General features: G+C 42.1%; 1 protein-coding gene across 3 annotated transcripts in view; it reads left to right on the plus strand.

Moving 5' to 3' along the window:
- Positions 1–9,784: 9,784 nt before the first annotated feature.
- LOC122557135 (uncharacterized) overlaps positions 9,785–24,908 on the plus strand; it is a 38,835-nt gene continuing 23,711 nt past the window's right edge. For 2 of the 3 annotated variants that reach the window (XM_043704479.2, XM_043704482.2), the window contains exons 1-4: positions 9,785–9,884; positions 10,635–10,823; positions 20,458–20,584; positions 22,846–22,975. In XM_043704479.2, the coding sequence (XP_043560414.2) occupies positions 20,482–20,584; positions 22,846–22,975 (233 nt within the window). In that variant the 5' untranslated portion in view covers positions 9,785–9,884; positions 10,635–10,823; positions 20,458–20,481. Of the gene's footprint in view, positions 9,885–10,634; positions 10,828–20,457; positions 20,585–22,845; positions 22,976–24,908 lie in introns of all 3 variants that reach the window. The other variant, XM_043704480.2, reaches the window with a different exon arrangement.

The following is a 24,908-nucleotide window of genomic DNA, read 5'->3' on the forward strand; positions in this document are numbered from 1 at the left end:
GTTAGGTGAATTGGCCGTGCTAAATTGCCCATCGTATTCAGGGATGTGCAGGTTGGGTGCATTAGTCATGGGAAATGTAGGGATCTAGGGTTGGGGAATGGGTCTGGGTGGGTCACCCAGAGGATCAGTGTGGACTTGTTGGGCAAAATGGCTCGTTTCCACACTAGGAATTCTATGAAAAGTGTATAGAAAAGTCATACACACGGACCGCATCCTGATCGACAACAGCAACCACCCAAACGCACAAGAGAAGTTGCATTAGGACCCTGTTCAAAAGGACAACAAACTGCAACACTCTAGAAAATAACAAGACATCTACAGAGTCTTTGCAAAGAATGGATATCCCTGTAACTTCATCTGCAGGTGCCTAGCAGGCAGACAACACAATGAGGACATGCCACAATCTAACTCACTAGCCACGCTACCTTTATATTAAAAAAAAAAGTCTCTGAACTGACAGCCAGACTTCTCCGACCACTTGGATTCATGACAGCCCATAAATCGACAGCCACCCTCTGGGAACAATTCACCAGAATAAAAGGCCCTATACCCATGATGTGCAAGACAAACATAATTTACAAGACCGCATGAAATGCTGTGTAGGACAAACAGTCAGACAACTAGCAATTTGCATCCATGAACAACTCTCCACCAAACACCACAACCAGCTGTTCATAGGAGCCATAAACATAGATGGCAAGGATCACAAATCTGGCTGGCACAACATAATGATCATAGGACAAGCTAAAAAGAAGACTGCCAGAAAATTTCTAGACGCATGGCATTCATCCACAGACTCCATCAACAAACACATAGACCCAGACCCAATACACCAGCTACTACAATGAACAATGTCAACTGGCAACTGGAAGCAGCAGGAATGAAACCAAATAAATTCCAGAAGAGGTATGGCAGAATAGCAGTGATTCACAGGAGGCTGTAAAGCACAGATGATGTCACCTAGGCAGGGGACAAAACATCTGCAAATCAATTTCCCAGCTCTGTGAACATACCCAAAACTACGACAGATTATGAGGTTCCCAATCTCTGCTATTATCCTAGGCAATGTATTTCAGATTATCTGGGTAAAAATACCTTTTCCTTAAATCTCCTATAAACCTATCCTTTGCTTTAAAATTATGCCCCCTTGCTACTATCCACCCTGTCCATGCCTCTCAATCTTTTGCACTTCAGTCAGGACCCACACTCGCTTTCTCTACTCTTAAGATACCAACCCAAGCCTATCCAGCCTCTCTTCATAGATAAAATGCTCTAAACTAGGCAACGTCATGGTGGTGGAATTCTGCAGCACAAACACTCTGCATGCCTGGCTAGGAGTTTTAAAAATATATCCATATTTAAATATTGCAGTATTCTTTCAATGCAATGTATTACAACAAATTGCTTGAAAGGTTTACTTAACATGTCTGTTCCTGTTTCAATGATTCTGTGAACTTGTTTATTACAATGTTTAATATCCTTTAAAAATAATAGAGAAAGGAATTCCATGAATATTTAGAACAGTCGCATACCAGAATTGCTATAAGCTGGTAAAACCAGTTGCTACACCTCCAATATGATTAATGATGTTTCACTACGTCGGCATGTATATGTAATTTTTGTGTGGTTTATTACTACAATGGAATGTTCATCAATGATTCTCTTCTAATTATTCATCAACTTGACTATCCAAATGTTCTGATTCATAATTCAAAGTATACTGCAACTTTGCTATTTATTTTCTCCCTATAATTTTCAGGTTTTATGGCAAAGAATTGGAAGAAATTTTAAGTTTAAATCTTCTCACTTGCAGAGTTAAAATTGGGTCCTTGCAATTTGGTGTCACTCTTCATTTATATAATTCATTTCAAATTAATTGTTCTGCAAAATGAAAGAAGCTAAAGATGTTCTGATAAAATGTTTAAGTATTTTCTGTTTTTACATTTCACATTTCCAGCATTCGTAGAATTTCATGTTTGCCCTAGTTCCATGAGATGCACTATAATTTTCCTCATTTAGTTTTGCAGCACCCACACCTGGCAATGTTTTGATGAAACTATGACCAAATATATTTAAACATCACCCATTTCAAAAACCTTTCGGTTCGCAATTCAGTTGCCAGATAATTTTCCATTAATATGAGGTAAAGTGTTTTTAGCTGTATTTGATCATGAATTTCAAGAGATTTTGATTGCTTTTTGGATGTGAGATCCGAATGCTGAATAGCACAAATATAATTTTGGCTGGTGCCTTGTGTAGAAACTTCCCATAAGTTCATCGAAATGTAGCCAGTTGTTGAGGAAGAGTAGCAGCACCATGCATATTTTAAAATAAGATGTCAACCATGTGAAGCTACAACACGGTTTCTGTTACATGCCAAAAAGCAGAAGCAGCATGCAATAGAAAGGCTATTGATTCCTACAGCCTAAGGATTAAATTTAAGTTTTGCAATCCTGCCACTGTCAGTGGTGAATGGTGTTGGACAGTTAAGGCTTTTGTCTAAATACAGTCATCCTTCCAACTCCTCTTTATGACTCAGAAGCTTGGACAACATTAGAGACGCTGCCATCAGGCTCTTGAGAAGTACCATCAATGCTGTTTGAGATAGATTCTCCACATCAGCTGGGAACACAGACGTACTAACATTAGCATACTTGAAGCAGCCAATAGCACCAACATCAAGACCCCTGATCATCCAAAACCAACTCTGTTTTAGGATGCCTGAGTTCTGACTACCAAAGCAAATCATCTTCATCCAGTTCAAGGAAGGCACTTGAACGAGAGGAGGACAAAGGAAACATTTCAAAGGCTCACTGAAGGCTTCTGTCAATAAATATAACATAGACATCAGTGCATGGGTGACTTATTCAGTACAAACTGACTTGGAGGAAGCTCTTGTATGAAGGGACACAATTACTTGAAAACACCATTGGCAAGAGTAAGTACGGAAAAGGAACTAGAGAAAGGCATGCCAGCGATTTCAAGGCCAAGGACCAAATCCATCTCCGGGGGAAACAGCCAAATGTTTGGTCAGAGGTGCAGCTCCAGGATCAGGCTCATCAACCACTCAAGGATCCACAGAACTCATGACCACTGACATAGGATTTCCTATGTGGACAATCATGCTTGTTAGCGAGTGATTGCTGACAACAACAGGCAATTAAACAATCAATAGCAGATGGATGTTCCACAAATATCCCTGTTCTTAATGATTTTGGAGTTGAGTGCATTAGTGGAAATGAGAAGCTGAAGTATTTGCACAAACCTTCAGTCAGAAGTATTGAGCGGGTGATCAATCCCAACCTCCCCCTGAGATCACCTGCATCAGAGGTGCTAGTACTTAACTACCTCATTCCATGTGATAATAAGAAACAGTTGAAGTCACTAGATATTGGCAAAGCTATGGCACTAGACAACATTCCAGCAATGCTCCATATTAGCCATGTCCCCTAGCTAAGCTGTTCTGATACATCCCTAGCATTTATCCAACCAGTGTAGAATATTGCCCAGATATGTCAAGCACACAGAAAGCAGGAAAAATCTAACCTGATCAAGTACTATCCCAACAGTTTACTTTGTCATCAGCAAAGTGATGTAAGGGGTCATCAACGGTGCTATTAAGCAGCAATTGTAAAGGAATAAATTTACAAATTCCCAATTTGGGTTCCACTAGGGTTACTCTGCTCCTTATCTCATTGCAAGCTTGGTCCAAACAAGGATAAAAGAGCTAAACTTCAGAGATAAAACAACCTTGATATCCAGGTAGAGTTCACTCTAGTATGGCATAATTGTGTCCTACAGAACTGGAATCAGTTGAATGAAGGGAAACTCTGTCAGTGGCAGTCGAACTCAGCACAAAGGAAGATGGTTGCAGTTTTTGGAAATCAACTATCTCGGCCATTGACCTGAGGAGTGTCTGCATTCCCTGATGCCCTGGAACTGAGATTTCTACAGGCATTCCTCAGACGCAACCATCTTGAGCCACTTCATCCATGAGCATTATATAGTAAGGTCAATTGTGCGAATGTTTGCAAATGTTCAGCACCATTTGCGACACCTCAAGTAGCCTATGTCTATTTGCAGCAAGCCCTGAGCAACATCCAAGCAATGTTCCCTCAGGATGGTGCAAATGTCCACAAGTACTGCTGGCCTGGGGGGTCAATGCACAGTGGTCAGTATGCCAACACCATTTGCAGCATTGACTTCTACTTCCTCAAGTCACTGCCATTCAAGTACCTCAGAGTTTTTTCAGAAGAAAACAAAACTAGCCAGGAATACCGGTAGCATGTAACATTTGCACCACACAAGTGCTATTTTCAAAAAGAGGGATTCTAACTGTTGCTTGTTGGGAATTGGGGTCCCTTCAAAACAGAATTTTCCTAATAGTTACTGAGTAGCATGAGATTTCATTTCACAGTTGTTACAGCATATTTATTTAACTTGCCAAAATTCTACTCTCGGAAAACAAGTGAAGAATTTTGAGAAATGAAGAGATAAGAATATGCATTGAACTAGCGCCAGCATTTTTCTGGTGTCAAATGTACTGTTTTATCAGTATGGTTTTTGAAACTAGGATGATTTTGTTCTTAAAAGGAATGAAAATTAATCTTCAAATGAGGTGGATAAGGGAACAATGGTCATCCAACATCATGAGTAGTTATCCTATGGCCATTGACCAAAGGGTTCAGACAATTGATTGACATAGCATAAACTACCAGCCCCTAGAAAGATGATAGAACAATAAATGCAGAGAACGGTTGTCATGAGATAATTATTTAGAAATGGTCCTTTGAGAGCTGTTTTCTCACATGGAAGACGGACCAGAAGAATAGAGAAAAGTTCCTAACACCCAGGGAAAACCCAGAGAAGAGTTCCTAACAGCTTGCGAAATGGCAAGTTCCTGCGCTCACCACATTAAAATGATATTCATCTTAATCAAAAATGCAACTCCCCCCTCCCATCTTTCCACCATCTCTGCCCTGCCTTAAGCACCTGTACCCTGCCACATTAAGCTGCCAGTCCTATTCCTCCCATAGCCAAGTTTCTGTAATGGCTATAATATCCAGTCGGACGTATCTATGCATGCCCTGAGTTCATCGGCCTTACCTGTCAGCCCTCTTGCATTAAAATAGATGCAGTTTAATGCAACAGGCATTCCTTGCTCCCTGTTGTGATCCAGCCTGACCTGTCTCTTCACTTTACTATTTCTGATTACTCTATCTCCTTCCAGCTTTGCAGCTGCCTCCTTGTTGTTGAGGATCCCACATCCCTATCAATCAAGTTTAAACCTTCCCTTGTAGCACTAGCAAACCTGGCCGCCAAGATATTGGTCCCCCTCCAGTTCAGGTGCAACCCGTCCATCTTGAAGAAGTCACCTCTGCCCAGAAGACATCCCAATGATCTAAAAATCTGAATCCCTGTCCCCTGCACCATTTATTCAGCCACACGTTTGTCTGCCATATCCTTCTGTTCTTACCTGCACTAGCACATAGCACTGGAAGTAATCTGGAGATTACCACCGACCAGATCCTAGTTTTTAACTTTTTCCTAGTTCTCTATAATCACTCCGCAGGAACTCGTCCCTATTTCTACCTATGTCATTCGTGCCAACTTGCACAATGACTTCTGGCTGCTCATCCTCCCATTGAGAATGTTCCGCAGCCACTCTGAGATATCTTGGACCCTGGCACCTGGGAGGGAACACACCATCCTGGATTCCTGTTTGTGGCCACAGAATCTCCTGTCTGTCCCCCGACTAAGGTCTTGTTTAACCTTACCCTTTCCCGATGTGCCCCAGACCCAGTCGTAATGTCATGATCTGGCTACTAGTGGTTTCCTCTGAATGATCACCTCCCTCACACCCCCTCCCCAAACAGTATCCAAAATAGTATACTTGTTTTCAAGGGAATGGCCACAGGGCATTCCTGCAATCTCTGCCTGCACCTTAGATGTGACCATCTCACTAAATCTCTTATGTATGAAGTGCTCAGCATCTTGCATGATCCTGAACACATCCAGCTCCAGCTCCCTAACACGGTCTCCCAGGAGCTGCAGTTGGGTGCACTTCCCACAGGTGTAGCCACTAGGGACAACGGATGTGTCCTGAGTTCCCACATCCTGCAGGAGGATCATGAAACTGCCCTGACTGCCATCTTAACAGCTGTTAAGAGTAAAGAAGAAAGGTAAAAGTACTTTACCTGAGCTTACCTGTACTTCTTGCTGAGCCGTTGCTCTCTGTAGCCTCTTGAGCCAAAGCCTTACTACTTACTAGAGGGGAGGGGAATTGTATTTTTGATTAAGGTGAGTATCACAGCAGTAATCAGAGATGAAATGACTGAAGAATTGTCCAATGAGGATTTGTGGCTATTTTTTGCATAATTGTTAGCCACAGGTGGGGTCCCAGAAGACTGTGGGAGGTGGGGGGGTAGTGATCGTGAATTTTGTGCCACTATTCAAGAAGGGCTGCAAAGAAAAACCTAGGAACTATAGACCAGTGAGTGTAACATCTGTGGTAGGTGAGTTACATAAGAAGATTCTGAGAGATAAGATGTACATGCATTTGGAAACATAGGGATTTGATTAGGAGCAGTCAGCATGACTTTCTGCGTGGAAGATCCTGCCTCACAAATTTGTTAGAGTTCTTTGATGAAATGACCAGGAAGGTTAACAAGAGCATGGTGGTAGATGTAATCCAAATGGATTTCAGTAAGGCCTTTGATAAGGGTCCACATGGTAGGCTGCTCTGGAAAGTTAGATCGCATGGACTCCAGGGGGTGCTGGCAAATTGGACACACAATTGGCTTGATAGTCAGAATCTGGATTGGTGGTGCTGGAAGCACACAGCAGTTCAGGCAGCATCCGAGGAGCAGTAAAGTCGACGTTTCGGGCAAAAGCCCTTCATCAGGAATAAAGGCAGAGAGCCTGAAGGGTGGAGAGATAAGCTAGAGGAGGCTGGGGGTGGGGAGAAAGTAGCATAGAGTCAGGACATGGTTGAAGAGCTTCAGGGCAGAGGAAATGACCTGGGAGTTGCAGTGGGAGAGGGACTCCCTGAGATTCTTGTAGAGAGAGGAGGAAAACTTCTTCAAGGCAGGCATCCTTGCAAGATAGTCAGAAGCAGGGAGTAATAGTGGAAGGATGCCTGTCGGACTGGAGGCCTGTGATTAGTGGAGTGCCTCAAGGGTTGGTGCTGGGCCCATTGCTGTTAGTTATCTGATGAGAATGAATAAGGCATGATTAGTAAGTTTGTTGATGACACTAAAATAGTCAGCATCATGGACAGTGAGGAAGATTATCAGAAATTGTAGCAGGACCTTGATCAGCTAGGGAATTGGCTGTGAAATGGCAAATGGAATTTAATATAGATAAATGTGAGGTCTTGCATTTTGGAAAGTCAAATCAAGGTAGGAGTTTCATGGTGAATGGTAGGGCCTTACGGAGTGTAGTGGAACAGAGAGACCTTGGAGTTCAGGTACACAGTTCTCTGAAAGTGGAGTCATAGGTAGACAGGATGATGATGAAGGCTTTTGGTGCACTGGCGCTGGGCATTGAGTATAGAAGCTGGGAAGTTATGTTGCAGCTGTACAAGATGGTGGTGAGGCCACACGTGGAGTATTGTGTTCAGTTTTGTCACCTTGCTGAGGAAGGATGTTATGAAACTGGAAAGAGTGCAGATGAAATTTACAAGGATGTTGCCAGGATTCAACGATCTGAATTATAGGGAGAGGTTGGACAAGCTAGGACTGTTTTCTTTACACCATAAGAGACTGAGTGGGGATCTTATAAGAAGTGTATAAGATCATGAGAGGCATGGATAGGGTTAATGCACTCAGTCTTTTTCCAAGGATTGGTGATTTGAGGACTAGGGGAATCAGTTTAAAGATACGGGGAAAGAATAAAAGGAACCTGAGGGGCAACTTTTTTACACAGAGGATAGTATGCATATGGAATGAGCTACCAGTGGAAGTGGTTGAAGCAGGTACATTAGTGACATTTAAAAGGTATTTGGACAAATACATGGATAGGAAAAGATTAGAAGGATATGGGCCAATTTCCATGCAGAGAAATGGGGTTAGCGTGGATGGACATTTCGGTCGGCATGGACTAGTTTGAGCCACAGAGCCTGTCTCTGTGCTGTAGGACTCCATGTATCTATGACCACATATTCTGTGCCAATAGCTTGTTTAATTCTCTGGTATTACTGAACCATCTACAATTGTCACAGTTGTACACCATCTTTATCTCATTAAGTGCTGTATCATATCTAAACTGCTGCTTCTTAACAAACACAAACTATCATAAAGTCTACAAAATTCTATGCAAGGACTGCCAGAAACACTAGGTAGGACAACAGGAAGAAAGTTAGCCACCAGGATACATGAACACCAGCTAGCCACAAAAAGACACAACCCTCTCTCCCTTGTAGCCCTACACACGGAGGAAAAAAAACACCATTTCGACTGGGACAACACATCTATCCTGGGACAGGCTAAGCAAAGACATGCCAGAGAATTTGTGGAGGCCTGGCAATCCAACCACAACGCCATAAACAAACACATAGATCTAGATACCATCTATCAACCCCTCAGAAAATGAACAGGAAATGACATCACTACAAACCCCAGGAACCCCATCCAGGACAAACATATAAATAGAAAGCAGGAGACAACAGCTTTGTTTCACTTGGAGGTCGCCACTGATGATGTTACCTAGCCACGTAATGAAACGTCTGGATATCAAACCTACAGCTCAGCGAGCAAACCTACACCCTAAACTATCATGACTGGATAGTTTAGGGTGTAGTATCTATGCTGCTTAACTCTGTGATCTGCCTGCATTGCTCACAAGGCAAAGCTTTCACTATGCCTCGGTACACGTGACAATAAATTCAATCTCCTTCAGATAAAATTAAAAATCACACAACGCCAGGATGGACCGTGAACCTGGTGTTGTGTGATTTTTAACTTTGTCCATCCCAGTCCAACCCTGACACCTCCACATCATGGAGAAAGTGAAGACTGCAGATGCTGGAGATCAGAGCTTAAAAATGTGTTGCTGGAAAAGCGCAGTAGGTCAGGCAGCATCCAAGGAGAAGGAGAATCGACGTTTCGGGTATAAGCCCTTCTTCACAGCATGACTACCATCATTTAGAAAGCACCTCTTTTTGAGTCTCACCTGAGCTGGCAGATCAGTTATAGGCTACAGTTTAAAATGCTATCCTTGTGGCGCAGCGATAATGTCCCTATCCGTGGAGTGGGAGGCAAGGATCCAAGTCCCATCCTCTCCAGAGGCGTGGAGTAACAGGTTGAGTAGATAAACAGATCACGTCATCCTTTGATATTGCACGAACATCAATACAATGTTGAATTTGGCTCGGGTACGTAGCCATGCAGAAGTAAAATTTGCAGTTTTTTCCGTTTGCGAGACAGGAATAACAACAATCTTCAGAAGTGATTGGGAATATTCTGACCAAGACACGCTTCTCTTTGCTTCACGTCTTTCGTGAAGCTAGCCTCTCTATATGTAGCACGGTCTATCAAGTGGTTTTAAGCTAAGTGATGGTAGGAGATGATGCGTTAATGGAAAGATAGATTTTAGTTATAAAATCTGCCCCGCCACAAGCCACTGATACTTATAGCGATAAGTGGATGTTCTCTACAGCTGCAAAACTAAGGTGCCGCCTCCAGGTAAGTTGGAATTGAGTCGAAGCTTCTGATTGGTAGCCGGGGCAGGCATAGAGATCAGCAACACACGCTAAGGCGGAGTCTGCTTGTCGGAAATGGACAAGGATGATACCAAGGCACCGAAACTTCAAGCAGGAGGCTGGCGAAGACATCGACTGGGGGGAAGAAGGTGATCGGCCGGTAATGGACAAGTCGACTTTGAAGGTAAGCGGACAAGTAGGGAGGAGGCACACTCTCACGTTAATGGAGAGGTATCTCAATCTGTCCATTGGGAAAGCTGACACTGTCTATCCTCTCATTCCTGAAGGGCTCCGGCCCGAAATGTCGGTTCTCTTGCTCTTCAGATGCTGCTTGACCTGCTGTGCTTTTCCAGCAACACTGTCGATTCTGATCTCCAGCATCTGCAGACCTCACCGTCTCCAACTTTCTATCTGTAACCGAGCTGGTATGACGAAGACCAGCCGTAAAAAAAAACAATAAACAAGGCAACTAGTGAACCGTGTTAGAAGAATTTAACACAATTAATTTTGCGAAGACGAAATGAAAAAGGGATTTTAAAAACACGTTCTTCTTCCTCGTTCTATTAACTATCCCTTTTCCAACCTTTGCAACGCGATAACACAATTCCGCGTGACTCTGCCATCAAAATTTATTTCGGAATCCACATTGTTCAACATTATGCAAAATATAAAGCATTTGAGAAAAGCTGTTTTTGCTCTGTTTGGACAGACCTCCTTATTTAAGCAAAATTTTATTGTCGAAAATCAAAGTTGCTTATTTGAGTAAAATAATTCATTCCTTAGCATGAAATTTCCACTTTATTGCTATCTATTTTGCTCAGCTCAAGTTATCGGACAACTCAGGAATTTTCATTTGTAAAAAGAACTTTATCAGGGATAAGCTGTTGTCACGGCGTTAACCTCTCTCTGCATGTCTGCCATGTCTTGTTTGCAGTAATCCATCGGCATAGATTGTGTTTCGAACTTCTTCCATTCCCACATGGAAACGCCAGCATATTCTCTTACTTCAGAATTGCTTCAAAGATCTGGCCGTTGCAGCTCCTTGAGCCCTGGCTTCCGGTGAACCGAGAACAGCAGATTCTAACTTTTGGAATGTTTGGATTGTACAGTGAAGCTCGCTACCGTAGGTAACACTCCATGAATCTTTTCAGGTGTTTTTCGTTCAGCGTGACACTAGAACCGGTTTAGAGTTAGAATTGTCACTTTAGGAAAAGTTAGTTGTAACTAGGTGTAGCAGAACACTATGCTCCCGAACGACCATCAAAGTTGTTTTGAAAGCGTGGTACTATTCAGTGACATTGGTATCTATCCAGCCATGCCAGATGATAGATAAGCCCTTTTAGTGGGGAGTTCTCATATGGTGAGCCTTTGCTGCTGGCTCCCAATGCCAATGCTCGAGAGGTAGGCACTACCACAAAAACTGTCCATGAACCTGTTGTTGAGGGTTGCTGTTTTTTGACTTTGACATCTGTTGTCACTGGTCACCTTGGTGGAACACTCGAGCCCACAGGTGGGCTTGCTATTTGCTTCTTTTGACAGCTAACCACTCCCACATTGCAATAATCAACGTTTAGGGCCCACAAGTCACACTGACAAGTGTCCTTAAAGTGGAGCTTTGAGTGTGCCACATGGTCATCTGACTCTGGCTACGTCTTCATACACAAGTCCTCGTATTTGCAACTGAGCTGTTTCTGTGCATCAAAACATCCTCTGATTCATTTGTGCCAACACACATGGAAGTTCTGCCCTCGAGAGCACTTTGTCTTGCCAGAATACACCATAATTCTTAGAATCCCTAGTGTGGAAACAGGCCCCTCTGCCCAACATTGACCCTCCAAAGAGTATCCTATCCAAACCCATTCCTCTACGTATACCCCTGACTAATGCACCTAACTAACACACCCATGAACACTATGGGCAATTTAGCATGGCAAATACACCTAACCTGCACATCTTTGGATTGTGGAGAATGTGCAAACTCCACATAGACAGTCACCCGAGGCTGGAATTGAACCTGGGTCCATGGCACTCAGAGGAAATGGTTGATCCTGTTTTCCTGGTAGCTTTAATTCACCCATGCTTCAGAGCCTCACAGAGAGCTGTTGTGAACCTTATAAAGCATTGGCGTGCTCATACAGGCTAGCTTGGCATTCTTTTTATTCTATGTGCACTTCATGAGTTGGCCAAAGGTAGGAGCTGCTTTCCTTCTGCATGCATCAATCTCTGCGTCAAGGGATCAAGGTAGTAGAATTTGATAATCACTTTACATTGGGTGCTATTTCACATGATTAATGGCAGGCATACGAGGGCCTATTATTTTCTTGACCCTGTCAGCGAGAACAAGTTATAGACCGAGGAGAGACAGTCTGTACCCCTTTGTAGCTGCATTTCCAGGTGGTATTCAGTGACAGCATTAGTGAGTCAGAGTAGTTTTTAAGCAGGATAGAAGAAAGAATGCAGTATTAATACAACAATGTCTCATGCTTTATGAGCTATTTCAGTCTTTGACAGAGATTTTCCAAAGCACAAAAATGCGTATGGAATGAATGGGCTCGAGGAGCTGCATGACTGTGTTGTTCCATTCTATGTCATTAGTCTTACATTGACACAAGCACAAATTTATACAGCACCTTTCACAATTTCAGCTTGTCCCAAATCGTTGGATAGTTATTGTGTAATACTCCTGTCATTTGAATGTTTCACACACTGGTTAATTCTATTTATTATGAATTAATTAGGTCTAGGATTCCTTTTGTCGAAAGAAATCTCTGAATCAGAACACTTCAGAATATCCAGGCTATCGCTATTAAAATGCTAACACCACTAATTTAAGCAGATGAAATGTATTTTTGTGTGGACTCAAAGCAGACATGATGCTTGTGTACTTTCATTACAGCCAACTTGTTTAATGGCTGTTTCAATGGATTAGTTTTACATTTAAACATTACTGGAGGGTAACGTTGCTATTGTGACAGAGAGGGAGGAAGTAAGTAATAAAAATATGCCTCCTCTGGCGTCCATCAATTTGTTCAGGCATTTTTATAGATAGGCCAACTTGCCTTACTAATGAGAAATTATAGCACTGATGTGGAGTTAAGTTGAAGTAGGAAATCAACAATTGACTTAGAGAAAGAGGAACAATAGCTTTGAATGCTATTTTAAAGTTGTCAAACCTGACTAACTGCTAGCACTCTCTTCTTTGAGTTAGAATGTTGTAAATTCAAATGCACATACTTAAAATGTGAGCACATGATCTAGGTAACACTCTAGTGCAGTATGAGGGCATGTTACAGTGATTAGAGTTATCATCTTTCAACTGAAACATTAAACCAAGCAGGAATGATCCTGGGCGGCACGGTGGCACAGTGGTTAGCACTGTTGCCTCACAGCGCCAGAGACCCGGGTTCAATTCCCGCCTCAGGCGACTGACTGTGTGGAGTTTACACGTTCTCCCTGTGTCTGCGTGGGTTTCCTCCGGGTACTCCAGTTTCCTCCCACAGTCCAAAGATGTGCAGGTTAGGTGAATTGGCCATGCTAAATTGTCCATAGTGTTAGGTAAGGGGTAAATGTAGGGGTATGGGTGGGTTCGCTTCGGTAGGTCGGTGTGGACTTGTTGGGCCGAAGGGCTGTTTCCACATTGTAATGTAATCTAATCTAATCTCTCAGGTAGTCATAAACAAGAACTGCCTGGCACTTATCACTTAACTAACACCATGGAAACAGAGTATATAGTCATAGAGGTCTACAACACAGAAAAAACCCCTTTGGTCCATTGAATAAGCAGCTTTATCTTATTTTCCTGCTGCCACATCCTGAGGAAAAGATCATTTAACTGTAAGTTCTTTTATCAGAACTTTTCATTTTGCACTTATTAGGACAATTCGCAAGAATACCAATAAATGAGAAAACCACAAGTAACAATAAAATCATTCATATGACTCTATTTGTTCATTCATTCAATGGTCAGTGCATATATTAGGACCAGGAAGCCTGGGTTCAAGTCCCATCTGCTCCAGAGATATATAACATCCCTGAACAGGTTGATTAGAAATGTCTACACATTGGGGTCTGGGCACTGGCGCACCAAAATTATGCTAGGACCCGCAGAGAAGCTGCACGTATGAGCATCATACAATGTAGGGGGAACATTGCTTACTGGTAACCTCAGAAAGAAAGCCCAAACTATTTGTTCACCACAGAAGTTTGATGTTGAAACAAGGCACTGCAAAGCCACCCTATTGGATAATGGCTATCTTGATCAGATCATCTCACACTGTAAATCTCTCAAACTCATGAAACGCACTAAAGTGGTCACTCTTGATTCTAAAAAGTGCCCAGTCTGCTTCAGATTATCCTGGAATGTTTGAGCAACTGGTGAAGTTATCTGTTTCACACTGTTACTGTTCAGTAGCAGCACAAGTGGTCGTAGAGTCATAGAGTCATAGAGATATTTACCATCAAGCCAAAAAGACATTATGTACTCTTTGCTACCTTCCCTCACCCTCCTCTCTGACCTATCACCTCCATCCCCACCCCCATTCACCTATTGTACTCTTTGCTACCTTCTGCCCAGCTCCACTCCCCCTTCACCCCCCATTTATCTCTCCATCCTGGAGGCTTCCTGCCTCCATTCCTGATGAAGGGCTTTTGCCTGAGACGTCGATTTTCCTGCTCCTCAGATGCTGCCTGACCTGCTGTGCTTTTCCAGCACCACTCTGATCTAAACTATGGTTTCCAGCATCTGCAGTCCTCACTTTTGCCAATAACACATGATGCCTATCCCACCAATGAGTAATGGTATATTGCTGAAGTATGCTTGGTATTTGAGCTATATGTCCCAAAGACTGGTGGATCAATCAAGCAGCATATCAATTTATTAGTTCACGACAGCAAGTTACTGGCAAAGCTCACAACACAGGTCCAACATCAGGTATGATTCTGTAATTGGACAATACTTGCTGGATAATCCTGGGTATTTAAAAAAATACACTAGCACCCAATTCAGGATTGCCAGGATGTTCACTGTATGATGCAATTAATTATACTGCAAACCACATGTACTAATGTGCCCTGTTCTTTGCAGACAGAAAGAACATGTGCATGCACTGTGCTTGTTTCAAATCAACAATATATTTGATAGGAATTCACTGGCTCATTTTTCAGGGCAACACCCTCTCCAAACAGAGTCAACTTGCCTGGTTTAAAATGTAAACAGATCCTGACTGTTAACTGTCAAACATTATTAGAGGCAAGGTTAGAGTGGTGCTGGAAAAGCACAGCAGGTCAGGCAGCATCCGAGTGGCAGGGAAATCGACGTTCCGGGCAAAAGCCCTTCATCAGGAATGAGGCAGGGAGCCTTCAGAGTGGAGAGATAACTGGGAGGGGGATGGGGCTGGGGAGAAGGTGGCTAAGAGTAAAATAGGTGGATGGAGGTGGGGATGAAGGTGATAGGTTGGAGAAGAGGGTGAAGTGGATAGGTGGGAAGGAAGATTGGCAGATGGGACAGGTCATGAGGATGGTGCTGAGCTGGCAGGTTGGAACTGGGGTAAGGTGGGGGGAGGGGAAATGAGGAAACTGGTGAAGTCCACATTGATGTCCTGGGGTTGAAGTGTTCCGAGGCGGAAGATGAGGCGTTCTTCCTCCAGGCATCGGGTGGTGAGGGAATGGCAGTGGAAGAGGCCCAGGACCTGCATGTCCTTGGCAGAGTGCGAGGGGGAGTTGAAATGTTGGGCCACACGGCAGTGGGTTGATTGGTGCGGGTGTCCCGGAGATGTTCCCTAAAGTGCTCTGGGAGAAGGCATCCAGTCTCCCCAGTGCAAAGGAGACTGCATCGGGAGCAACAGATACAATAAATGACATTGGTGGATGTGCAGGTGAAACTTTGATGGATGTGGAAGGCTCCTTTGGGGCCTTGGATGGAGGTGGGGGGGAGGTGTGAGCGAAGGTTTTGCAATTCTTGCGGTGGCAGGGGAGGTGCCAGGAGGGGAGGGTGGTTTGTTGGGGGGCGTGGTAGACACAGAGGGAACAGTCTTTGCGGAAGGTGGATAGGTGTGGAGAGGGAAATATATCCCTGGTGGTGGGGTCCATTTGTAGGTGGCGGAAATGTCAGTGGATGATGCATTTTATGCGGAGGTTGGTAGGATGGAAGGTGAGTACCGGGGGGTTCAGTCCTTGTTGCAGTTGGAGGGGTGGAGTTTGAGGGTGGAGGTGCGGGACATGGATGAGATGTGTTGGAGGGCATCTTCAACCACATGGGAAGGGAAATTACGGTCTTTAAAGAAGGAGGCCATCTAGTGTGTTCTGTGGTGGAACTTGTCCTCCTGGGAGCAGAAATGGCAGAGGCAGAGGAATTGTCAAGCATTATTACCTAAGTCCACTTACAAGCCAATCAGCACTTTACTCACATGTCAAATAAATGCTGGTTTTCCTCTTTATTGGTATTCTTGCAAATTGTCCTGTTGAGTGCAATTTAAAAAGTGTCAACAAAATCTGCATTCTTTCAGAGGATGGCGGCAAGGGATGTTCAGGTTTTGCATGACTCAATCACTGTAAGTTCTATTGTTGAATTTTATGATGTTTTATGGACTGTATAGTTGATAGATTTTAATTGTATGGTATTTTGCTTAGCCAGTGTCAAATTTCTGAATTTATAAAATCAGGCTTGTCAATACAATAAGTTTGAACTGAAATTTTTCTATCTCAAAACAAAGTCAACTGGGAGTTTTGAACACAGAATGATTGGCAATAATGACATTCCTTGATTAGACATTATGGCATTTATTCAGTTGTGTTACATGCATGCATTTGAAATAAATGTTCCAGTTTGATTGTTGGAAAATCCATCTGGTTCACTAATGTCCTTTAGGGAAGGAAACTGCCATCCTTACCTGGTCGGACCTACATGTTACTCCAGACCCACAGCAATGTAGTTGACTCTTAACTGCCCTCTGGGCAATTAGGGATGGGCATTAAACAATGGCCTAGCCAGAGAAGCCCTCACCCCGTGAATATAAGTTTCTTTTATCTAATTAATAAATAGTTTCAGCTTATTTATCCATTTACTTTAAACTAGTGTCAAATGTCTTTGTAGATACCTGTTACCTGATGGTAAGCGGGTCTGGTAACATCTGTCATGAGAGAAGCAGAATTAGCATTTTGAGACCAGAATTGAAAGGGATTGGGAATTATTTTTAATACTTTTGACAGAGGCAGACAACTTGCAGCTAAACTGACTGGACAGAACCTGACATCCCAAAAGGGTTGACCTAAACCAACTGTGTGATTGAATGGGAAAAATAACAGAGAGAATTAGGGAGAGCAAAATGGGTAGGTAAAACCAAGTGGAAAAGGAAGATCTGTAGGGAGGGAGAGATTAACAAGGACCCACCAGGGACTGTAGTGTCATCAGCCCTAACATTTCCTGTCTTTTACACATTATACTTAGACAATTATTGGCTTATTTACTGAAAACAAGAATTTCTGATGCCCACAGAGGAGTAAAGAACCATGACACACAACAGAAACAAAAATGTGGGGACAGTTACAAAATTGCCAAATAATAAAGATTCTACTGATTGTTGACCAACAATTTAATAAAACACAACTGCAAAATCTGACATTGAAACAGCTAGGCAGTAAGACATGAGTTTTTGAGAACCAATGTTGAACAAATGTTTATGTTTCAAAATCTACATAGCTAATTTATCCAACATTTTATTCCATCTATTTCACGGCAAGAACAAAAAAAATAGCAGCACAGTGTGTAGCAGTGTTTGATTTGGAAGTGACTGAAAGGCGATGACAATGCTGAAATTATGAAATTTGTCTTAGGAAGGGGAATAAACTATGAAACATAAAGGGAAGAGAACATTATCCGATGTTACAGGGGAGTGCTCAGCGATTGACAAGAGTCAACCTACCAGGTTTAAAATTTAAACAAAGCTTCGCACTTAACTATCCATCATCAGACCAGCGAATTCCCTACAACATTCCTACCAATCAAAGACTACTTGATATCCAATCAGCACTCTGCTCTTGTACAACATGAATGTGATTTTCTCTTTATGCTGGTATTTCTTGTGAACTGTCATTGTAAGTGCAAAACATAAAGCTTTAAAATGTTGTGGGTTTTTCTCAGGAGTATTGAAAAACCATGTTGGGATTACCACTAACAGTAGGTTGATCCTGTGATGTGTGAAGTGGAAATTTGATTTGTTAACGCTTGCTGTTCTTTGTGGAATTCTGGCGTTTTTTGAAATTTTACATTTTAAACAAAAAAGTAATTTATTTTGCATTAGCCATAATAAATTACACATTTTACAAGATCATAATGCCCGAGATAATACCCTGGTTAAGATAGCGAATACAGAGAAAGCAAAAGGAAACCCTAAACAATCATTTGCCACTGTCAGCAACTTAATGCACCCACTTTATGTTGCTTATTTGACCCTGTCAAAGAAGTTTGATCTTTTAGTATTAGATACAAAAACAGTGAGGGACAACAGTCACTCAGATGCACAAAATTGTGGCTTGCACCAACAGTAACCAGGAGATAAATATTTTGAAGTCAGCTGCAGCTGACCACTAGTTTATCTATTTTAATCTCAGGATGTTATGAGCATTGACTTGTCGAATGCAAATTTTCTGGGTCATCTCCCCAGTTTTCACTGGTAATGACACTTTAGCCGTAATCATGTCAGCAAACAAAATATCTTTCAAAGCAGATTGCAAACATTTCACCACAAACAAATCAAAGTTCCACTTCACACATCACAGGATCAATCTACTGTTTATGGTAATCCCAACATGGTTTTTCAATATTCCTGAGAAAAACCCACAACATGTTTAAGCCTTACATTTTGCACTCATCATGACAGTTCACAAGAAATACCAGCATAAAGAGAAAATCACATTCCTGTTGTAGAAGAGCACAGTGGTGATTGGATATCAAGTAGACTTTGATTGGTGGGAAAGTTGTAGGGAATTCACTGGTCTGATGATGGACAGTTAAGTGCGAAGCTTTGTTTAAATTTTAAACCTGGTAGGTTGACTCTTGTCAATCGCTGAGCACTCTCCTGTCAGATAGGATAATGCTGTCTTCCCTTTATGTTGTGTTTCTTGTAAATTTTCAAGGTGAAAAGCTGTGACAAAGTGAGTCACTTTTCAGCAATCTTCAAGTTCTGAATATTTCTGATGTTTAAAATTAGATAAAAATTCATTATCCCTCCAAAACCAATTCCACCCACTGGTTGGAGAACAAGCTGGAGACCCACACCATTCTGGTGGCATTCTCTGAATGAATTAAGTGCTTCTCATGGCAGTAAAGTGGTCATCATTGGATGTTCCTCAGGATTTAGGACCACAGCACCAGAGATCCTGCACACCAAGAGCTCCTGGTGCATCAGAGTCCTGCACCTTTCCAGTATTAACTGCACCACCAGAAATGGGGTGCTGCCATTATTACAGTGAGGCCTTCCCCACAGATCATTCTGAGATCCTTTCCTGGAGGGAGTCGAGTAGGAAAGATTGGGAGTTGCCAGAAAAAGGAAAGGGAGGATGGCTAGGGAGAGGAGCGAGTTGTGCTGAATGGGTAGGCTCCCTCACCAGGCACCTCCTGCCTGATGCCAGCTCCTACACACTAAATTCCTTTGAAAGAGGGAGTCCCAGCAGTGCTTTCCAGAGAAGGCATGGGAGATGTGTGTCAGCTTCGAAGAATTCCTGAGCCGATGCCAAATCTTGGGGAAGATGACATTTAAGGAGCCTGTTATTGGGCTTCTTTAGCAAATGTGCATGTTCCCCACCTCACTCCATTTCTGCTGCTGACTTAATGGGATGGGATTTCCTGCCAGCAGAAATGGAATGTATGGCCTCTCCTGCAAATATGTAGGCATCTCCACCAACTAACTGGTTCTGACAGTCTCATAACACTTGTTTCTTGCATGATTTTGTTGTCCTTAGACTTGACTATTCCAGTCCTGTCATGAATGGACTCCTGTCTTTCATCCAATGTGATCGTGAGGTAATTTTAGCATTTACTGCCTATATGCTAACTCACATCAAGTACCATTCACCTATCCTTACTCTGTAATCAACATTGACTTATAGTATGGTAGCATTTTAATTTTAAAATGCTGATCCTTGTTTTCAGATCATTCAATACTTCCCTATCTCTCTGACGTCCTCCAGCCTTACAACTCTATGAATTATAAAACCAAAAATACTGCAGATACTGAAAATTTGAAATAAAGTCCTAGAGAAACTCAGCGGGTCTGGCAACATCTATGGAGACATAAACAGAGTTAAGTTTCGAGTTTGATATGACTTCTTCAGAATGAAGAAGAGTCTTATCAGACGTGAAAGGTTACCCTGTTTTCTCTCTGTAGATGTTTCCAGAACTGCTAAAGTGCAGAACTGCAATTCCTATTTAACACTCTGAATTATACTGTGCTGTGCCAAACTTGGCCATTGCCACATTGCCAAGTTTGTTTGCTTGGCCATTGGTCTCATGCCTATGCTGTAAGCTCCAAACTTCCCTTTTCTCTGCCCCTCTCCTCCTTTAATATGCTCCTTAAAAAAAACTCTGACTAACTGTTTTGTCATCTGCTCTAATAATACCTTATGCAACACAGTGTCATATTTTGTTTGATAACACTACTGTGAAATGTTTCATGCATTAAAGACGTTGCGTATCTGAATGCAAGCTGTTGCAAGGCTCTGAGGAAAGAACCCTGCAATAATTTGTTGTATTAATTCTGCAGGATATATGATGCTGTCCGGCAGAAATGCTTCAAAATGTCAATGAGACACTTTTGGCTACATGGGTGGATGCAAGCATGGCTAAGTCTGCAGTATGGACTGTAATGTTCTTGCATCTTCTTTTGCACGGTAAGTTCTTTTATTAGTTACAGTAATACTATCATTATTAAAGTAAAGCAAACATGCAATAGTTGAATGAGTTTAAATCAGACCCATCCTGTTGTGCAACCTTTTCACAATTATAGAAACAAAGTCACTTTTTTAAAGAGATACACCTTCAATAGTTGATATTGACTTGAATTTTGCTGTCAGCCCAAAATTAACAATGCTACTAGCCTTTCATTACTTTTACACTTGGGCTTTTGCACTGGAACCTCAAATTATCAGGAACCAAAACAGAGCTGCGCTGGGAGAACTGGTGTGTCTCTTTAACCAAAACGTTGAAGAAATCTTGACAGAGTTATGCAGAGTTCAGGAAATGTGACTTTGATGATTTAATTCAATGAAAAAATCATATATCGAAGGTAAAATAAAATGAGGGAAAGAAAGTTTGTTTAGGTGAGTGCGATAAGAGATTGAAAGAAGGAAAATGTACGAAGTGTTTTTTATTTAGGTTTAAATTTTATTAAATTCTCCAACAATAATTAAGATCTGAACAATTCCAATCCATGTGAGTAGAATTTATTTCCACTGCTGGAGAGGTTCTTTGGCAAAATCACGCTGGAGAAAATTCTTAACGCTTGAATGCACAAGGGCTCTGCTTTTTTGGTGTTTAATGAGCATGTAGTAGAGCAGTATCATAATTTTGTTCCATTCTTGAGTTTTCATGTTGAGCTGCTCGGAATGATGCTGTTGTAATGAAGTTCAGAAAACAACTTCCTGATTTCCATATAAAACCATTCTACTATAGGAAGGATGTTGGTTTGAAAGGTTTCAGAAAAGATTTAAAGGGTGTTGCCAAGGTTGGAGGGTTTGAGCTATAGGGACAAGTTAAATAGACTGGGGCTATTTTCCCCGGAGCGTCAGAAGCTGAGGGTGATCTTAGGTTCATAAAATCATGAGGGGCAAGGGTAAGGTAAATAGACAAGGTCTTGTCTCCAGGGTGGGGGAGTCCAAAACTAAATGGCATATGATGAGGTAGAACTAGGTGCTGTCAGTACATGTGTATACTATTCCCAGATGATTCAAACCGCTGTCTTTTTCTCACTATTCATTAAATATTCTTTATTCTACCTAATGAAGGTTCTGTATTGTACACTTTCTAAAGTGTCTTTTATAATTTGTTAAGATTGAAAATACTGAATTTCCTGTTTTAATCTGTGCCTCTGGTGACTCAAGAGACCTTTTTCAGCTGGAATGCTAATGGAGTCATAGAGCTATACAGCATGGAAACAGACTCTTCAGTCCAACTCGTCCACACTGACCAGATATCCTAAACTATTCTAGTCTCATTTGCTAGTATTTGGTCTATATCCCTCTGAAGCCCTCCTATTCATATACTCATCCAGATGCCTTTTAAATATTGTTATCATACCAGCCTCCACCACTTTCTCTTGCAGTTCATTCCATACACACACCTACCTCACATGAAAAAGTTGCCCCTCAGATCCCCTTTAAGTCTTTCTCCGCTCACCTTAAACCTATGCCCTCTAGTATTGTGCTTCCCTACCCTGGGGAAAGGACCTTGGCTATTCACCCTATCCATCTTCCGCCTTGGGATCCTCCAACCACACACAATCAATGTTGATTTCACCAGTTTTCTCATCTCCCCTACCCTCACCTTATCCCAGATCTGACCCTCTAACTCGGCACCACCCTCTTGAACAGTCCCACCTGTCCATCATCTTCCTTCCCATCTATCTGCTCCACCCTCTACTCTGACCTATTGCTATCAATGCCCCCCACCCCCCCCCACCCCCACCACCTTCATCTATCAATCACCTTCCTGGCTACCTTCTCCTCAGCCCCCAAACCTCCCATTTATCTCTCAGCCTCCTTGCCCCCTATCCCTACCCACCAAAATTCCTGATGAAGTGCTTGTGCCTGAAATGTTGACTCTTCTGCCTGACCTGCTGTGCTTTTCCGGTGGCACCCTTTTTGACTCTATTCCTCATCATTTTAATAAAGCTCTGTAAGGCCACCCCTCAGCCTCTGATGGTTCAGGGGCAAAAAGCCCCAGCCTAATCAGCCTCTCCCTGTAGCCTCTCAGACCCTCCAATCCCAGTAATCTTTTCTGCACCCTCTCATGTTTAACAACATTTTTGCTGAAGTGCTTCTGTTTGACCAGTGAGTCCAGTCTGCCAAGGTGCAAGTGTGGTAAAATTTGTGGTCAGTGAGAATCTGCATTTCCCTTTCTGTATAAGGAGGCTAAATGTATATTTATTCTTTAGTTTTAGGTCAACTACCTGCACCACAGAATGTAAAATTAACCTCTGTAAACTTTAAACATATTGTAACATGGAAACCAGGAACTGGTTCACCCCCAGGTACACGGTACACTGTCGAATCTTGCATGCTAAGGTAAGTATCTGTGTGTTAGCGTTGGATTTCTGAAATATTTCCACGGTGAATATATTGTGGTTTCTTAATTCAGTCTCAGTGTGTGGTGTTGCTGCCACATAAGCAGTTATTCCTGTTTTAGTTGTCCTGGATCAGATAATTTTGAGCTTCTTTGTATTCCTGCAGTCTTTCTTAGGAAGGCATATCTATTTTGCTATTGGGAAATGATTTCTAAGATTATGATGCACAAATGAGCAAGGGACTGCATATTTCTGAAAGTGGGATTGTGTGCGATATTTCCATGTCCCTGATCCCTTTGCCATCTTTTGGCAGAGGTCATGTGTTTGGGAGTTGCTGTCAAAGAAGGTTGGGGACATTGTTGCAGTGTACATTGGAGATGGCAAGTACTGTGGGCATAATGAACCAGTGGTGAAGGGAATGAACGAAGGTGTAGTTGCTTTGCTTTACTAAGTGCCGCCAGTAGAACCTATATTAAAAGCCATGTTGATAAAGAATAATTGTGAGTCATTTCAAGGTAAATACAACAGTGGAATGATAGCTGTATATTCTTGAGAAGAGTTGGAAGCAAAATGAATCAGGAGCACAAATTGATAATTCAAACTCCTCACATTCAATGAGCTCCTATTTTGTGCAATAGTAACTTTTACAAATTATCCAATGCTTTAATGGATTAGTTGTATTTAAACTGCTAATATGCATGACAGCAGTAGTCTTCATGAAATCTTGACAAATCTTTTGAGTATTTACAGTAATTTAAAATAGAATCAAAATACATCATTATATGGTGACCTATATCTTAATGACAACAACACTCTGTGCAACAAAAAGAAAATGTCCTGGACCCATTGGCAATTACTTTAAACTGATAGAGTCATAGAAACAGACCCATTGGTCCAACTCACCCATACTGACCAGATATCCTAAGTTAAAGACCAGATGCCTTTTAAATGTTATCATACCAGCCTGCACCCCTTCCTTTGGCAGCTCATTCCATACTCACATTGTGTGAAAACGTTGCCACTTAGGTCCCTTTGAAATCTTTCCCCTCTCACCTTAAACGCATGCCCTCTAGTTCTGGATACCCCCACCCTGGGAAAAAGACCTTGTCTATTTACCCTATATGTGCCCCTCATGATTTTATAAACTTCTATAAAGTCACCCCTCAGCCACCAATGCTTCAGGGAAAACAGACCCAGCCTATTCAGCCTCTCACTATAGCTCAAACCCTCCAACCTTGGCAACATCCTTGTAAGTCTTTCCTGAACCCTTTCAAGTTTTGCAACATCTTTCTACCGCATGGAGATCAGAATTGCACCTTGTATTTCAAAAGTGGCCTAACCAAAGCCCTGCACAGCTGCAACATGACCTCCCAACTCATATACACAATACACTGACCAATAAAGTCATGCGTACTAAATGCCTTCTTCATTATCCATTAAATCTGTGACTCCACTTTCAAGGAACTATGAACCTGCACTCCAAGGTTTCTTTGTTCAGCAACATCCCTAGGACCTTACCATTTAAGTGTACAAGTCATGCTCTGATTTGCATTTCCAAAATGCAGCACCTCACACTTATCTAAATTAAATTCCATCTTCCACTCCTCAGTCCGTTGGCCCATCTGATCAAGGTCCTCTTGTACTCTGAGGTAACCTTTTTCGCTGTCTACTACACCTCCAATTTTGGTGTCATCTGCAAACTTACTAAACATATCTGTTATCGTCATATCCAAATCATTTATAATAAATAACGAAAAGCAGTGAGCATCTTCTCTAGTACATAGATCCACATTCTGAATCAGAAAACTTTCTTGTGCACACTTAACAAATTCCTCTCAATCCAAGTCCTTAATACTATGGCAGTCCCAGTCTTGTTTTCATAATTTTGAATACTTCTATTAACTCTTTAATTAACTGCAGCTCTTCATCCCTAG

Source organism: Chiloscyllium plagiosum, unplaced genomic scaffold (assembly GCF_037043375.1).
Source record: "Chiloscyllium plagiosum isolate Xiang-an unplaced genomic scaffold, Cpla_swu_hap1 HiC_scaffold_11, whole genome shotgun sequence".
NCBI lineage: Eukaryota > Metazoa > Chordata > Chondrichthyes > Orectolobiformes > Hemiscylliidae > Chiloscyllium > Chiloscyllium plagiosum.